Below are 19,719 nucleotides of genomic sequence, written 5' to 3' on the forward strand. Positions count from 1 at the left end.
TTGATATTGTTATGCCATGCACATGCATGTGTTAATCGTGTTATGTCATGCTCGTGCTGAAGAAGAGTTGACAATGTTATGATATAATCGTGCTGAAGAAGAGTTGATATTGTTATGCCATGCTCTTCCTGAAGAAGAGTTGATATTGTTACGCCATGCTCCTGCTGAAGAAGAGTTGACATTGTTATGCCATGCTTGTGGCCAAGAGGAGGCAATATGTCATGTTCTAATGTACTTCTAGATTTTTTATTGAGCATAGCATGGAGAACAAAAGGGAAAATGTAAAACAAGACTATAAAATGTGTTTTTGGATTCTTTTTTTTCTTTCTCTTTTTCTTCTCCAAACTGCCTTCAACATTTAAATTATGACAAAATAATTCTAAAAATAAATAAAATAAAGTATATCATAAATAAATATAATAAATTAGTTAATGTTTATATACATGAGGACGTCATGGTCCGCGAATGATGCGATAATTGTATGGTTAAAAATGTAACTGAATATATTTGCTAAAGCAAAACTAACATAGAATCACGCATGAACACATTTAGCAAAACGTTCCCGTATTGCCTTCGCAAATGACTGTCTGGCTAGACCACAGAGATTTTTATCCTCCACGAGTCCCTCCAACTCCTCCCACTTCATCTCGAACAACGTTATGGCGGTGACAGCTAAAGCACCCATGGATACAGCGAAAATGAAGTCACGTATAGTCAAAATAGTTCATGGCACAATTTTCCCACTGTTTTGAGTAGCACTGTTTTGTGAAGTGGAATAATGTCATGTCATTAGTAAAATGGCGTTGAAAGGCATTTGAAAGACACCTCTACTTGCTGAAACAGTCTTTTGTTCCTATAGGGTAAAGTTTAGATTGAGCGGTTTGGCTCCTTTGGATTTTATTTACAGTTCGTGTTCATTCTTCCCATGATGTCTGAAAGATAATTTTAAAGGTACATATTAGAAATAAATTATAAATAATAAGCTTTGCTATTAGATATTAATATTAATCTGTAATTTATCGATTAAACGGATGGCACGAAAAATGTGACTCAGTGGAGGTAGATGAATATTACACACGGTGATCCAAATCAAGATTACACACGGTGATCCAGATCAAGGTGCTGATTTCATTGATCACTCAAATCATGCATATCATTGTCACATCAGTTTCATTAAATCAGTTTCTTCAATCAATCAAAAGTAAAACATCTACTCATCCTACATCGTCATACATTGGTCCTTTATTGCTAAGGTTGCAAAGATCAGAGTCAATATGGATATCTTTTTTTATTTTATCTATCGGCATTTTTTTTTTATCGACATCTAAAAATTACTTACCGGATAGAGAAAAGTTGAAACTTCATCGCCGCCGACATTATTTTTAGCATGGCAAAAATAGTCACCCATATTCCTTGCCCATGTGATATCTTTTATCAGTAAGTCACCATTCGGCAAAATCTGGAGAAAAAAATAATTAATGATCACATTTTTAGCAAGAAATCAAAATTATTATATTCTACAATTGCTTTATTCTTGTGGTTTTCTAGACGTAGTTTTGTGATTCCCTAGCAATTAAATATATAATATATATCACGAAATTGTGCTGTCTACTCCATATTTCTCTTCACATTTATCCTGGGTTTTTCATCTTTCTTTAATTACTTCTTTCATCACCTGGCCACCTCTTTTAAGTACAGAAAGTAATTTCTTCAGTATCAATAAAATATTTGGTTTTTGTTCTTTTATTGTTTAAATTTTGCGTTTGTTCAAATATGTTCATGGAATTACTCATTTGCAATTTTATTCATGCATTTATTCGTTCTTTTTATTTATTCATTTATTTGGTTACCTCATAAAGGCCTTCTGGGCCGTTTCCTTTCATTTCCTTCCCGTTACTGTCTTTCCACGTAATTTCCGGTTTAGGATATCCTTCCGCCCTGCAAAGTAATTGGACGGTAGCGCCCTCTATCTCCAGCCTTAGTGCGGTCCACAGATAAATTCTTGCTGGTTCGCCTAACAGATCGATTAAAGAAAATATAATTTTAAGAAATGAACTTCGAGTAAATAAACTATGATCAATTGGGATTAATTTACAAAATCTGATACTTGACTGGGAATTGGATAACATTTCAGCTACCTTTTCTACTTTCTATTTATTTAGATTTTTTTAAAGTTACTCATATTTCTCTCTCTCTCCAGCAATAAATAAAATAAATATTTACTTTACAAGATATGTCACTATAAATTATTTTTACAACTAATACGCCCAGTTAAAATAAATTCACGGTGTGCGCAATCAAACGCATACAAATAATTGCTAACGAATGTTTAGCCTACTAACCGTTCCAATTTGAATGACTTTATTATGCCCTTGTTTACATTCTATAAATCTAGACGAGAAGTTCTATGTGTAAATACACGAAATTCAAACAATCGGTTCATTATGCGTAGAAAATACAGTACAAAGATAATGACCTAATAAAACCGACTTTGATGTATTAGTAGGCATGAGTACGGATTCATATTACGACGACAAAGGATTTTACACTCACCTCTAATTGCCTTTTTAACCATGCACCTTTCCTCTGAATGAAGTGTAGTTTCTGAAGAGAAAAAAAAATCCTGCGGTAAGAATTTTTGTCCTTCAGTTGTCACACGCAGTTAATGTATCCTGCTGCGAATCTTGTTCTTGAATACTACTTCACAAACCCGTGACTAAGACTAGTGCTTTTAGAAACATTTATAAACCCGTGACTAAGATTGTGGTTTTTCAAAACAATTATAAACCCGTGACTTTGCCAAATTAAGATAAATAGTTACACTTACAAGCTAACAAGACATTTAATATGCACGACTGTCCCATTTTCAGTACGTTAACTCGACCATTGATCCGATACATAATTCTACAAAGGATTTTACTGTAAATAGGATGCAGCTTGACGATAATTTAAAAAAGTGCATTTTGTGTGTGTGTGTGTGTGTGTTTCGGTAAAAATTGCAAAAATAAAATATTACAAAATACACTTTTTATTACTTCTCAAAAATGTTATAAAATATAACATGTGTGATAACAAGTATCAATAACTTACCAACTTTTACAAATGTGCTCTGACTTATTCTTTTGAATGGAGTCTCAGCGACACATGTGTATTCGGCTTCATCATTAAATGTAACACAGTCTAGGAACAACCTCGATTTCACTTTTCCCAACCGAAGAAGGGGGGAGCCATTTGGAGCAACTTTATCCTCAAATGCGACTTCGTCATCCTTTACATCTTGAGAATATCCCTGCATTAATATATTAATATATATATATATATATATATATATATATATATATATATATATATATATATATATATATATATATATATATATATTCACTTAAAAAATTTAAAAAGTTACATTGTACATGAAACCTATGAAACGACGGACAGCAATTGTTAGGAATTCCTCGAAAATAGAAATAGGTTTTCGTTTTCTACTCAATGCATACTTAATTGAATAAAATCAATAAATTGTCGTTGCTAATAGATATTTGGCTAAAATGTCCTTCAGACTGATTTTTTGAGTATTCTTAAATAAAAGAGAGAGACAGAGACAAAGACAGAGTCACAGAGAAAGAGAGAGACAGAGACAGACAGACAGAGAGCAATTTAAAGCTTGTTTATTTGCTGTTTATATTATTCCGACTTAAGAAAATGTACTTGCTCTTCATGGCAATGTTTTTTTTTTAAACATGAGCTAAGATGGAAAAAATATACAAATGCAAATGTTTCTTCTGGAAGGTAGTTCACAGTGTTCAAAACTGTCTAATGCTTGCAAAAAGAAATAAAAAGGAAAAATATTCTAAAATTTGGTTTCTTCAAAAATGTAATATAAAGATATGTTTCATTTATTTCAAGAAAAAAAAACAGTAATATCAACTCAGTCTGTTTTAATTAAAGGAAGGATAATCTAAAGTTATAAGTTTTGCAATAGGATTGAAAAAGGAAGAGAAAAAAACTCACCTGTGTAATTCTTTCTCCGTTTTTGAGCCAGTGAATTGTAGGTGAGGGACTCCCACCGACCTCGCATTCTAGAACTACATTCTCATGGCGCCTTACAAGCATCGTATCAGAAAAGGCATCTCCTTTGAAGAAAAGGTCATCAGCTCCCCTCTTGACAGCTGCAATTGTGGAGAAAACTGTGCAACATAACACCAAAAGAGTTCTCACTGAAATATCTATGAGCTTCATGAATGTAAGTTTCTGTAAAGAAAATTCTAATGTCAAATTGCTATGCTCTGTAAATTTCTTCCAAGTTTCCAAGACTTCTTTATGTTGTATTTCCAATATTCACACTCTCGCGTCTTGTGTCTAAGTGAAGAGATGCGTGAAAGATTCCCAATATTTGTTCCTCTCAATTTTGTTCTTCGTATTCAAGAAATTGTGCTGATATTTTTACCCGATTGGTCAATATACTTTTCTTCACTACCCTGTCTAGTCTGCCTTGCAAGTGGAGCTTTTACTACGAATTATGACAACACTGTCGTCGCGCCACGATTTTATGTTGTTACTCATTCCCATGTTCCCACAGAATATTACATCAGCACGAATGTGATTGGTCACGCGCACCGATCGATTCGGTTGTTCGATACCTATGAATGGAAAGGCGCGTGGCGATAGCTACAATCACGATAGAGATAACCATGAGTGAAATTTTCATTGGTTGACAGATGCTTGGGTGAATGACGCACATTCGTATTTCAAGCCAGTACGCGATCATCAGAGATAGAGATTTACGTTGAGAATAAATTTGATGGCTAATACATCAAATTGTCGGATTTGCTCCGCCAGGAAACGAAAAATTCGTTACAAGGTTCAGACGAATAACCGGGCACGCCTTTCGGTCTTAAAAGTTTTCGAAATAATAGAGCGTAATCTAGAAACATGTCAGCCTTGTCGCTTACTTAGTCCTCGAATTTACATCCGTGTGCAGAGTAATAAAAGAGAGTTAAATATGGTGCCGTCATCAGTAATTAACTTTTTGTTGCATGTAGTGTCGGGGCTCAAGAATTCGTTTCAGACAGGAATAAATAGTTTCCTGTATTACCAGATGTAGATTTTCATAAATTGTAACTTTACCTTGTGCAAAGTTTAGTGTGTGTATTGTATGCTTTGAGACACTACATGCGTCCATGTGTAAACGCCTCTGTGTGTGTGTGTATGTGTGTGTGTATGTGTGTGTATGTGTGTGTGTGAGAGAGAGAGAGTACATACCTCTAATCCATTCCTCCAGCAGTTTTAGGGACACACGTTTATTCTGAAAAAAGAAAGTTTATGTACATTGTCGAATAATATCGAGTCTTGATATATTTTTAAAAATAGCTGTATTTGTTTGACTTTATAGGACTAAATAACACAAGACAAAATATATCATCATCCGTTCGTGTAATTTGAACAAAAATGGAGGCTTGTTAAAGCTGACAAAATTCTTCGGATCTGAAATATTTAGATTTTAATTTATCTTGCATTTTTAAACAGTAACAGTACATTTCGATGGGCCAAATATACTGTTGATTTGAAGGCACGTGTCCTTAATATGGAGTTAGACAATTAAAAGTATGAAAATGGAAATCCTATTATTCGTCGTTTTTAATGAGCATGTGTCCTATACGTCAAGGTATCAACCGAAACAAGTTTCCGAGTAATTATATATAGAAAAAGACTAAATTTTGATGTTTGTTGGATTTAATAATTGTTTTCGATAAGTACTTTCAGTCCATAAAGAGAATCATAGCAGACACAATTAGAACTTTGAAACATAAATATACAGACATGTAATGCATTAAGCTAGGAATGATAATTTATTCTGTAAATTGTTCTTAAGATCATGAACTATTTGTGAGAAAAAGATGATGATCATCATCAGCAGCAGCAGCTGCATGACGATGATAAACTTGACGAAGATGATATAATGGCATCGACGAGGAATGTGATAAAAAATGTTAATGAAAGCAGATAATAATTAGGGTGATGACTAGAAGGAGGCGATAAGAAGAATCTGTAAAATTATGCATACATAAGAATGTATTTTTTTTTAACAAAAACGCTGTTCTATGTAACAAGTAACTTTTGAATAACTGGTCCAATATATTTTAAGAAAATAAAAAACTTCATTTGCATTTAGTCGATTGGCCATCAGCCAGTATATACATATACAGTTGTTACAAACATTGATGGTGACACGTTCAATACATAATGAAAAACATACCTTTCGAAATTACATACATTTCATAAATACTAAAGATATAAACTTACGTATATATACCAACATTCCCAAGTACTCTCATACGTGCATATACACACGTGTACATTATATTGTATATGCATCTATCCACACACATGCTTACATAGACCCACATACGTGTATGCACATATGTACATATACGCTGAGATATTGTGATTGGTACACAAACGCACATAAACATTCATACATTGTACGATATGAAGTAAGAATACAATACGTTAATTTGTAACCTGTAAAATGCTCTAGAATGTACTTGTTAAATCAAATGCGTGAGCTTTAATACAAGATCCTTAGGAAGAAAACACAAGGTCGTCAATATATGAACATCATTATTGTATATCGTGTATCTCAAAGACATTGCCAATACTACTGACTTTTAGCCATCTTTATTAAATGATCCATTGTTAATGCACGCTCGTGTTTCTTTTATTATCGCTCTGGGATTAGCAATGCTTAGTCCCAATATTGATCTAGTGCCTGATAAAATTATCTTTAGAAATTCCGCATGTGATACGGCCATTAAGACTGTAATGCGGTAGGAAATTTTGACCTCAAGAAAAGATTATAATATCAGTACTTAAACTTAACAGCAAGCCAATGCCTTTTAAATGTAGAGTCTGATGCAATATTATGGGAATCATACCATGTGCTATGGAGGCGTGTCCGAACGCTAAATTTGATTGGCTGAAAGTTGAAGCGTTTTAGGTCAAGTAGTATTCTATCAGTATTTGGATAGTGTATATTTAATGCTGTCGTAATCATTCAGGAATTCCGAGTACGGAGCGGCCAATCCCCTCGCGTGGCTTTAATGGCAGATTTTGTTACTATCAAACGCTCGTGTATCTCTCTATCTGATACCGAGATACGGTAGTGTACGGTGCCCATAAATATTTTCCAATACATTTGTTTTATCTCTGGGCCATTATTCATCTCCAAACGCAGGCTAAGCCCCAATACCCATTATCGGGATTTCTTAGTGCATTTTGTCGACTTGCATATTTGACAGGCTTGGTTTTCCTTGTATTTCGTCGCATGTTTCTCGTCGTCGTCGTCGTCGATGTAGTAGTAGTAATAATAATAATAATAAAGCTCTACGTGAATGAAGGTACACATGATTCCGTGTCATAAACAATCACACCAAACAGTGTGTGATTAACTGGCTCGATTCTACGCCTAGAAGACCAGGTTGTGATGACAATGCTTAAAAATTTTTTTAAATGCATGGAGTAAATATTATTTTTTATAAAGAAACAAAAACATGGTGAGAAAAAAATCGCCTTATAGTGTTGATGTAGGTATGTAGTAACGTTTTACGAAACTTCGTCACAAAAATAGATCTGTAGCGTCTATAAAAAGTTAAATTCAGAAATGTACAATTGAATTTGCACAGAAATTTAGGAAGATAACGCCTGCCAAATAAATGTAATATTAAGTATTCAAGATAAAATTTAGAACGTAAATATGCTAAAATTGGATAAAATGCCTATAAAAACCAGATAAATGTAAAACGAATAAATTCTTGAAAACGTGATTAAAATTTGTTGTATAAACCACATAATCATAAAAATAAAAGTATTTAGTTGGGGGTACACATGATTAACGTACACATACTTTAGTGGTAAATATGATACAATTTAAAGAATTTGTTTGGCCATGCTATACAAAAATATATGGAAAACATGAAGATTCTTCTTTTTACAACCCTGAAGAGCAGTGCTAAAGTTGTCAATAGAACGAACACTATCGCATTTCAGAACGAAGCATCATTTCAAATGAAGCACTTTAGACAGATAACTGAAAGAGCACAATTACGTCAATCTTCAATTAGTCGTAAATGAAGTTAAGATAAACTGTATTTCATTTTAACGCCAACGCTTGGGACTGGTGGTGGTAGTGGTGTGCATGTGTGTGTCTAAATATGTATTATTATTATTATTATTATTATTATTATTATTATTATTTATTGCTGTAATTACAGCTTCGTTTTTAAAACTCCGAGGATATGGAAAGATTATTGTATTTTAATGTGAAGTTCATTCATGACTTGATATCTTAAACGAATATAATAGTACATCTATGAGAAATTTTGCTCTGCCACGAAAATGTACATTTTAGTGATCCCCAATCCAGAATAATGACAGATGAAAGAAAATATTGTTTTCATGGTAGTAGATTGCATCACAGCAACAAAATAACTCCAACTGTGTAATATTATGTACTTGCTGAACGGTAGAGACTGTGATTAGCATGTATATACATGTAGTATGCTGGTCCCATGTTTGGTCTTAGCCTCAAGGACGTAACGTGGATCTGGAACGAAGTGCCTTTCGTCAGGACTACGTCTTGAAAATGTCTTGAGAAGGGCAGGTTCAAGAGAAGCAGGGAAGATCAATATACATTTTATTATTATTATTATTATTATTATTATTATTATTCTCGTTCTTGTTGTTCTTGATACATAACCACCAGCATGTGTCAGCTCTCCTGCCATCTTTTTGGCAGTGATCAGACAGGGCGGCGCGACCTCGGTATCTGATAAAAGCATCACTTCCGTGCTAGAATCGCCACTAAGCTTGAATATAATCAAATTTGCTTCCGTTTATTGTATTGCATTCACTGGACGGAATGAAATCATGTGACTTATTATAATGTGGCGCGAATTTCGTTTGACGAATTCATTTCCGGTGCGTGGGATCCGATCCAAGAACACGTCAGGTCATCAATCACATTATCTGTCTGTAAAACTGTTGGGTACATGAATCAGAACTTAAGTGACATCTATAGGTCAGATGAATGACGTCGATATCAATCAATGGAATGGGTTGTCTGAGAAGCCAAGTTCCAGACATAAATGACCTCTTCTTATAAAACGTATTTTAGGAAAATCGCTAAAATAGCGACAACGTAATATCCAACAAAACAATAGTAATTTTAAAGTAGATAGTACATTCTTCATTACAGGGATCTGTAATTGTATTTAGCCGATTGGCAATAAGCAAGAATTTATACGTATATGTCTGGATTTTTACAGAAATTGATTATGTGAATCAATATATAATAAGTATATTAATCCAATAATATCACAATAACAGTTTTCTGGATATTAAATAATAATAAAAATGCATGTATTAAACAAAATAATAAATGTGAAAGGGAACAGAAAGTAACTGCGAACGTAACAACAAATAAGAACAAAAACAAAAATTAATAAAAGGAGAAGAAAAGAATAGTAATATATATATTAATATATTTTCAACAATTTCTAAACTTGCCATAATTTTTTTCAAAATAAATAAAATAATAAATTAGAACATACTTTTTCAATAATAGCAAACACCTTAACCACTTTTTCATTATTATCCATCATGGGTACTTACTAGTACCATACTCTAAGATACATAAATAAACTTTCAAAGACTCTACGTATTTACTGTGAACCCAGTCATCAGGATGATCCATTCACTTAATTTATTTTCAAGAATATTTCTCATATCGAAATTTGCTGATGAATTTATTAGCACATATGTTACGACTACAATTGCAAAAATATTGATGTACAATTAATGTGTCATATTATAGATACTATATTGCCCGTAGAAAATATTATATGACTAGTATTTTTTATAATTCCGTGCATACAAGTTATTATTTCCTCAAAAATAAAATATTTTCAATAGTATCACAGTAAACGATTTATTATTATCTGTATTTATTTAATCCAGGTTATAAATACCTAACAGAACAGAAAACAATAGATTTTGATAACATAAAAATGTTTTTTTCTCGATCAGACTCACGTGGCACAGAAAGAAAATGTCGAGCTCTAATGGAAAATTGCTCTGCCCAAGAAATACATTGTAGATTATGTATTTTCATCCGTATTGTTTAAAATAACTCCTGAAATATGTTGATGAAAATATTGTACTCATTCAATACAAGCTATTTCACATAAAATGTCGTTTTTCTATTTTACCACCAACTAAAAGTAACAAACTTATTTTAAATTGTTCATTCGAAAATCGCGTCATCTTTGGATTTATGCTGAATCATTTTTTGTCCCATAAAATACGGGGATAAGGAATTTTCACTTCGTGCGTGACAAAGAACTGAAGTGGTTACACAGGAAGTTGGAATCTAGTACTGGTTTCAATGCGAACATCACGCGTGATACTTAAGGAATGTAGGCTGAAAAATGTATATGATTAGCAATGTACACTAATAATAGTCTCTAATGGGCATTATAGAATATAATATATATTAGAGACCAATATTTATATCTTGGTTCACCTGGGTTTTTTTAAACCCAATAGAAAACAAAATGTTTCAAATTATATTAAATCTGTTAAGATTATATGTTGCTAGGATTTGTCCTATTTGTATTGCTAAAAATAAGGAAGGTCACGTAGTTAACTGACAAAATTTATCAAACCAGTCAGGCACAAAAGGTTAATTTATGTATTGCTGTGTCGATCTGGCTACTATCTATCGAACATCATTGTATGTAACTTACCATGTATGGGACTTCAAGCAAGTTCAAAGACACTTGTATCAATACTCAAATGCCAACCACTGACCTTTACTTTTGTCCAACACTGAAGCATCTGGTGTTATTTTCTATCATTTTATTCAATAAAATTTAGCATCTTTATTCAAGGTCAAACAAATAGCTAAACACAAATCATTCATTTAACGCTAGTTGTGCTGTCAAAATTGTAAATTGTATGTTTAAAAGAAATGAATGATGATGTCTCCGATAACTTATTATGATCATTTCATCTGGTTGAAAACTATTATGACGTGCTTTATATGAATCCATATCACTTTATGAGCATGTGATCAATTTGTTTTGTTGCAAGGCTGTGAAACAAGAACCTAGAGTTCCAACACGTTCTTGATATTACTGACAGTGGCGTCGCTAGGGGGGTGCGGGGGATGCGGACCGCACCGGGTGATACCATCTCAGAGGGGTGACACCAAAATGAAAAATTGCAAATTTTACAGAGCACACACTGCTCGTTCTAGTCGGATTTCATAAGCGGATAACCGATCATAGTTAAATACATGACTAGCAGGCACAGCAGTGGCGTCGCTAGGGGGATGCGGGGGGTGCGGACTGCACCGGGTGACACCATCAGAGGTGGTGACACCAAAATGATATTACTAAGGATTCTGTATGGTCTGTTACGGAAGGAGGACCATGGGGGGGGGGACACCATGAGCTACCGCACTGGGTGACACGAACCCGAGTGACGCCACTGATTACTGATTCTGGCAAGACAACAACTTTGTCCCTAATATTTTTATATTTTGGTAATGGAATACGGATTTTTAATAATAATAATAATAATAATAATAATAATAATAAATTGCAGACAAGCGACACGTTCATTAAATTAATAAAATCATTGTAAAAGTAATTTTATCGTGCTGTATATTATTCGAGAGTAAACAATGGGCACATGTCCCCGGTTTTGTTATGAAACAGCTTTTTATTATGGGATATCAGTTTACTTACATTGTATATTGTGGGTTTTTATGTTTTTCAGTATTGTCCCTGAGTATTAGCTACGATGTCGTAGCCTCAACTTGATTTGTTGTGGTTGAGGCTACGAACTGATCCCATATCATGTAATGGAGCAAAAAAATTCGTCACTAAAGTCAGAAAAACAAATAGTGTAGAAATCAAATACATAAGTATAATCATATTGTGGAAGAAATTTGGCTTATTTTGAATTTATTAAGCCCTTACGCGATAAAATAAATTGGCATGGTTACTCTAACCTTATCCTGTCCGCCATGACAGATAACGCGAGACTCTCACCGTGACCCCTTTTCTACGTAAGTCTTGCCAGACCATATTTTGGATTTTCTACGCTATACAATTATCAATTAAGTGCGAATAATCGCTTCTTGGTGGAATTTCAAAGTTGCCGGTAAACCGTATTTACTTTTAATGCGCAGAATTTCTGACCCAAACGGCGCCAAAATTTTACTACGATTTGTTTACATTTCCAAAAAGGCGCCAATGTCCTTATATGGCACACAAACAAACGAGGCTGAGAACGGAAGTAATCATTATTTGAAATAATATGGTGGACGATCTAAACGAAAATATCGGCTAAAAAAGGTAAACGAGATTTTACAACTATTTCTACAATGATTTTCGATACTTCCGGTATTAAATAAGAGGACTACTCAATTTATTGGATTACATGCAAGGAATATGTTTAAAGTTTTATTATTAGGCTAAAGGAACGCCGGGTGTGAATCACACCCGGCTTGCTCCATTAACACGTATATGCTCATGTTAGTACCCTGTCCACGAGGTACGAGTAAGGCTATTAATATTAGTACTACCTGAGTATATGCAAAGGTATCTCATAATTATACAGCTGCATACGATTCCATAGGAGGCAATGTTTATTCATTCTTCGAAAGTACCGTGTTTTATTTTATTTTATTTTTATTATTATTAATTTTTTTGCTCTGTGCCAATACTCGATGTTAGGAAGGCCGCAAGGCTTCCTTTCAATGAAGTAAGCGAGACGGTCGGTGAACAGGTACACATACACATACTCTCAACACTAGACATGTCATTGACCCACTGAACGAGATTTGGCAGGTTGCCTATCAGGTCATCTTGCGGAAAAGGATGTGTCACTTACACTACTCACCCACTTTTTCAGGTAAATTACACCGCAGCCAATCCTTATTCTAATGTACGCGCGCTCTGCATACCGTCCATATGGGAGAGCGGGAAAATATTCAATTTACCTGGCTAGTATTTCGTTTAGTGCACGCTAGTACATGTTACCGTTGTACTGTTTTAAAAAAAATAAAAGTAATAACAGCATTCACCCAGTCGTTGCAAGCATTGATATCAGTCAAATGATGACGAGCAGTTGGCGGCATATATTTCCAATCTTGTAGTGTATGTGCGTCTGTCTGTGCGTATGTGTCTGTCTGTGCGTGTGTAAACTTTTTCTTAACGCATGTAATGAGCAACTGACGTCTCATGAATATTAAATCTTCTTGAAAATAGTGAAAAAATTGATGTATGTAAAAACAAAAATAGATAAAATTACCTATAACGTTAGATTTCTTGTTTTGTTTAGTTATTTTTTTAACAGTTAAAAGTTAAGAGTATGTCAAACGCATATAATGGTTTCATCTCTACCTAACCATCAATGTGTCTTTTTATCCTCAGCGGTATACTTATACCATAATAATCTACGACTAATTAGATAAAGTAAAACAACGAGAAGATTGGAACACCCATCACATTTACAATATTGTTTCTTTTAATAATCTTTTCTAATATTTAATTAACAATGTATGAGTGTCTTTCCATGTATTTAGGCCGTTGTGTGCAGCTTCAAATAATTGATCAGTGGATATCCACGTTAAACCTCCGGGATGTAATGGAGATGGCTCATTATGCCGCTGTGCTTGTCGCAAATATGTTACGAATATGACTCCAGAAAACTAGGTGCGGTCCATTTATTGGTATAGATCTTACGTTGATAAAACCGCTATTGTAAAGAATTTATTATTAGTAGATATTAGTGGGGATGTTATCTTACTTATCATTTTAATTTGTTTATTTGTAAATAATTCATTAATTTTCTGTACGAAAGATCGCTTCCCTCAAAGGAATAATACAATTAAAAATTGTTGATGTGGTTTTTAATTGGTCAATTGCTTCCTGCCTACTGCGTAAGAGTTAAAATTCAGCTATATATATACGGTATAATGCATCAGATGCAATTTGCAATTTTACGAACGTAGGGTTAATGTGACACGAAAGTAGGAGAACAACGGTTAGAAATATTACATAAACTTTCTTTCAACATCTAATAAACTTCATTAGACCGTAATTCAAATTTACAATTTTGCGTATATTTTCTATTTTATTCTGGCATTATCTCCAAAACATCAAACTTCGCAAGATTTCAACCTGTCCTCATCTCATATTGATGAGAAGTACCACATTTGTATATGTTTTATGTATATATTTAGCGTGCTATTTTCAGGAGAAGCAAGAGAAGGGAAAAAAGAGGATGATGAAAATCAGGAAATAAAATATTTTAAAAATTACCATTCACGTGGTAATGTATTTCTGCAGACAATGTTATCGGGTTAACTAATTTATTTCATGCTTCATTCATATTTCAAACAAATAAAATTTGAAACTACTAATGGATACACTTGCGGGGGAAGTTTTGCAACAGATTAAAGAAAATTTTAAACTTACCCCTTGGTTCCGAGAAATTACGGATACCGTTGTTATTGACAAAATCAAAAGCAAATGCCGTAAAACCGTCTCAAACTTGGTCATTTTCCGATCTAAATATGAAAGAAACAAAATTTAGCTCACATTATGATGGTCTACGCTTTAACAATTCCTTTTATGTGCTAATGTTTTCGAAAAGTCTGAAGAAATAAGATAATACATTAACCACCATACTACTTATTTAAGTCAACCACCATACTAGTATGGCTTCAATAACTGAAAGCATTTCAAGCAGGTTTGTCGAGGAAATATAATTTCAGGTTTGTTGGTGATCATAATTAACGTTAATTAAATTACTTCAACATTTGTCCACGTAATTTCAGATTCGATTTATTTCTGTTTTGTTTCTTTTAAAGTCTTTTATAATTAAATATTATCTTAATTTCTTAAAACTGGGCTACTGTTTTTTTCTTCTTCGAATATGCCTTTTATGTAAGTTGAAATCTTGAGCAGCATCATATGCATCAAAAATAAAAGTTTGATTAGGGAAACATATATGCAGGACCCGACTTTATTCTGCCAAACGAATTCTTTAACATATTGATTCAAAACAAATTTGTAATTCAATTTTGGACTTTACAGAAGAAGGCATGCTATAATTTATTGTAACCATAACAACCTTTATATTTGCCAGTATAAAAAGAATCTTACATGGCTTTTAGTGATAACATAGTACATGTTTCCCTGACGTACTCTACAATGATCGAAGTGCTGGTACCAAAACAGAGGGAAATATCGTTTTTTCGGGAAGCTTAGATAAAATTTAGAAGTGTATTTGATACTTAATTACAACGAAGTTTACTACTAAAGCTTGAAATAAATAATACATTAAAAACTTACCTTTCAGTGTTTGTGGTCGCCTCTTCCTTGAGAAACTTCCTTGAACGCAGAAATCTTTTATACAATAAATTTATAAATAGTCTAAAAGTTTGTTTTAAAAATGTTTCGAACCTTCCAAGGTATCAACAAAGTTAACTAGTTCGCAGTTAGGCCGTAGTTTGGCTACTGAATTGCAATGTTAGCGACTGAACGTATTATTTAAGCTCTTGTCCAGATGTGACATCATAATGTCGGGTCTACCACGTGTTTTCAATGTCAATGATTTTGCATCACTGACGAAACCTCCCATCCAATATATTTCTCTGGCTCATACCAGTAGCTGATATTGGCCAATGATATCGCTCGTTACACAACATTTGCTCAGAGGTCAATCATATGATGAATGGCTTCATGAATGTCTCGAGGAAATGTGCATATATTTCTTTGTTCTATAGAATAGGAGTGAAACGCACTGAAGTGACCGACGTTTTTGAAGCCTAGGGAAGTAATGTGTGGTTTCCCTTGAGCAACGTTCCTATTGCTGCATACGTGTTGCCTAAAACAAACCTTTCAGCCGAAATATATCACAATATTAGTTTGCACTGCTAATAAAATCGTCACTTTATGTGTGAATTAGTACTAACAAGTCGGTTAAGGACCCAATTAATGTTCTGACAACTCGTCCTATTTTTCACCGATCGCTAAACCATCTGTTACTTCCCGGAAAAACAAAAATAAACAACAACAAAAAACAGAAAGAAAAGATGTGCATTTATCAGACAATAACTATCTTATCACGGATTTTATATAATGACCAAGACGTCGAAATTAGATTAGCATAGATTCTATATTTGCACCAGAGGAAAAGATATGGACGTGTTTTATGGCAAATATAAGTAAATATTGAAATATTTGTTACAATTATGAAAACATACATACAGACATGCATACATACATACATACATACATACATACACACACACACACACACACAGACACACATACATACATACTTACATACATACATACATACATACATACATACATACATACATACATACATACATACATACATACATACATGCATACATACATACATACATACATACATACATACATATGGTCTATCAGCATATTAATCGGACACAATCGAAAACATGACCAGAATACTGTATTAGGTTACGAGGAATGCCTCCTCAACGCAATAAAATAAAATAAATGAAACGATAAAGTCCATCAAGTGTAGGATATCCTACGATGATGGTCGTATGATCTGAACTCTTTCTGTCATTTGAAGTGGAAAACAACATTCAAAGCTGACCTTTAATAATAACAACTTATGCATTGATGGGGGCAATGAGTGGACTATTTACGAAATTATTAAAAACATGTTCATAAATGAACTTTCTTTGATAAACTTCTTTATTACACTTGCCTGTTTAGGACTAGGCGTTTGCCCACAGATTTCATTTCTAAATGAAATCCTCCTCAAAATTAGTTTCATGCTGAAAAAGTTAGTCCGATACAAAAGAATAGAAGTCTTTGATTCAAGCACATCTTGTAGTAACGACAGTAATTCAACATCAGTCAACATTAAATCAGTTCTGCAAAACAAAATTAATAATGGATAAGACATTACAAAACACATTACTCAACAATGAGTCAGTTCTGAGAAACAATAGTATGTGTGTTGTGTGTTTGGATTTTTAACGTAGCTTTAACAATGTTTCAGTGATATCGCTATGATGTCGGCAGTGTGCCAGTTTATAGTGATGTCTAACATTGGGGCATCATGCCACAGACATGTAGCATCCTGCCCCACCCGGTCACATTATTATGACAACAAGCCGACCAGTCATAACACTAACCTGTTAATCCTGAGCGCCTAGCGAGGCAGCTGTTAGTATCATTTTTATAAGTCTTGATATGGCTCGGCCGGGGTTCGAACCTGCGACCTCTCGAATCCGAGACGGACGCTCTAACAACTAGGCCACCGGAACGGTAATAGTAGTAACGCATCAAACATTACAAAACACATTAATTAGCACTGAATCAGTTCAGAGAAACAAAAGCAACAATGGATCAGACGTCACAAAACACATTAATTAGCACTGAACCAATTCTGAGAAACAATATGAATAATGGATCATACATAACAAAACACATTAATCAACACTGAACCAATTCTGAGAAACAAAAGCAACAATGGATCAGACATTACAAAACACAATAATTAACATTGAATCAGTTCTGAGAAACAATATGAATAGTGGATCAGACATTACAAAACACATTAATCAACCTTCAATCAATTCTGAGTGTTATGTATATTTGATTTAATTATATCTGATTTAATATATATTTGTTTCAAATTAATTGTTTGTCAGTTTAAATATTTTAAATATTTTTCATACATGATATTGTAATGTAAATTTATTCACTACAGACGATGCTTTTTTTTCAGAAAATAATTTGACCGTGACTGTTAGTTTATAAACAGCAGGTGTTGATCTAAGTCCTGACCTTGTTTCAAAATTTGTAGCAACCACGTAAACAAGTTCTATCTTTATTTTAAAATGATTGGTTGTTGTCGACGTCATGATGGGACTTCGTGTTTAAGATGCAAACAATTTTTTTATATTTTTATTTCTTAGAGTAAAATTATTAGTTTTCCTCAGGGTCACATTGGGTAGACGTGATCTTTAACAAGTACTTTATTTATATGAGCTTCCAGAACATGATCACGTGACTGCCTTGTTTACGTTTAGAAGACGTTATAACCTCTGTTTTAGAGAATTATTCTCAGTAGAAGCTGGACTGTTACACTGGAAGTTGTATGTTGTGCTGTTTGGAGTTATTTCAAATTACATGGATTCAAAAGGAACAATTCTGTTATTTTCCTGGAAAATACGTGTTCTCATGTAAAATTGTTGAACAAGGACAGTTTTTTTATATTAAACTTTATTCAGCTATCAGAAACCGGAGTGATAATTCTTGTTTCTACAAGGAACTGTAGACTTCAACACTTCAGATTGCAGCATACGTCATCGTCTTCCATCTTATATTCTTCGTCGGTATTCAAACTTGAAATGAATATAACATTTTGTTATTAGGACTTCAAAAATTTTATTCGTGGATTATTCTTGGATTATTTTTGGATTTGTTTCTATAAAACCGTAAGTTCATATTTTTTCATTTTTACAGAATTTTTCCTGGGAAATAAATTATTGTATTTTTTCAAAGCTTGTTGTTTTCATTCTTTCTTGTGTTACTGTTTATTCGAGCATAAACACGTGATATAAGACCGAGACACAATACGATTAATGGATCAGACGTTACAAAACACATAAATGAACCTCGAATTAATTCTGAGAAGCAATAAGAATGGTGGATCAGATATTACAAAACACGTTAATCAACATTGAATCAATTCTGAGAAACAATAGGAATAATGGACCAGACGTTACAAAACAAAAGACCAGATAGACCCAATATAAATTAATCAATGAAGAATGCAAATATTGACCAATTAGCTTTAATAAATTTAGAGTGAAAAGATGTTGCAAAGTTTTAAGTCATACAGGGATTTAATTTCTTTTTTTTTCATGGCATAAAACGGGTGAAAAATAGCCTGTTAATATTTTGCCGCCAATTGACAATATGAAATATAAGATACTTCCAGCAAAACAGAGGATGTGATAATAGGTGCGTGGTCTTCAGTTCCCATAGTAGACCTATGCAAACACCATGAAATTAAAAAGTCAATAACTTAACATTTTTGAGTGCTCATGATCAAACCTTTATTTATCAGTATAGATGAAACCTGGATGTCAGCTTCGGTGTAGAGGAAAGGATATGAGCCGCTGCATTTTCTGGACCTACATGTGTTTGAAACATGTGCTTTCAATTCCGTACCAAAGAGTCAGGTGCTATTTGTAGTAATGAATGTTCCAAACTCAAGACTGTTAAAGGACTGAAATTCCATCAATAAAACAATGTCTCTATTTTTTTCACCTACAAATTAGGGGAAGCTCTTAAAAGATTCTTTACCTAAAACCTAACTTATATTATTAACCAATCCTGGTCAGCCAAACCCATATATACTATATTTTATGTTCACCCATTTCCAGGCTGGTTCTCATTTTTCCATAGCATTAGTACCGCGTGTCCTACAAAAGATTAGCTGCAAAGACCAGCCACATGATATTTATAAATAGGCCAAACCACATGGTGTTGATACTTTGTAAATCGGTCAAACCGCTGATTCTTTGCGTGATGTATGTTAAGAGGCGTAATGAGATTTTCTATAACAAGA

The 19,719-nt window shown here is 33.5% G+C and overlaps 1 protein-coding gene across 1 annotated transcript; it reads right to left on the reverse strand.

The window, feature by feature from the left end:
- Positions 1–300: 300 nt before the first annotated feature.
- On the reverse strand, positions 301–15,637 carry LOC149794989 (zwei Ig domain protein zig-3-like). The gene is made up of 9 exons (XM_089964651.1): positions 15,426–15,637; positions 14,547–14,638; positions 5,263–5,305; positions 4,012–4,169; positions 3,091–3,289; positions 2,554–2,604; positions 1,851–2,014; positions 1,340–1,459; positions 301–932 (listed from the first exon to the last, which is right to left on the reverse strand). The coding sequence occupies exons 2-9, from the start codon at positions 14,628–14,630 to the stop codon at positions 915–917; spliced, it is 837 nt and encodes a 278-aa protein (XP_089820777.1). The 5' UTR covers positions 14,631–14,638; positions 15,426–15,637; the 3' UTR covers positions 301–914.
- Positions 15,638–19,719: the final 4,082 nt, after the last annotated feature.

The sequence above is a fragment of the Sinohyriopsis cumingii genome, chromosome 7, assembly GCF_028554795.1.
Source record: "Sinohyriopsis cumingii isolate HCF-2022 chromosome 7, ASM2855479v2, whole genome shotgun sequence".
Taxonomy (NCBI): Eukaryota; Metazoa; Mollusca; class Bivalvia; order Unionida; family Unionidae; genus Sinohyriopsis; species Sinohyriopsis cumingii.

Bases quoted from the DNA above. Each gene is read 5' to 3' on its own strand.
- LOC149794989 (XM_089964651.1), bottom strand. From the start codon at position 14,630: ATGACCAAGTTTGAGACGGTTTTACGGCATTTGCTTTTGATTTTGTCA. The intron at 4,170-5,262 runs GTATGTACTCTC...CCACAATTGCAG, and splicing joins GCTGGAGGAATGGATTAGAG to CTGTCAAGAGGGGAGCTGAT. The intron at 2,605-3,090 runs GTAAGTTATTGA...TTTTCTCTTCAG, and splicing joins GAGCACATTTGTAAAAGTTG to AAACTACACTTCATTCAGAG.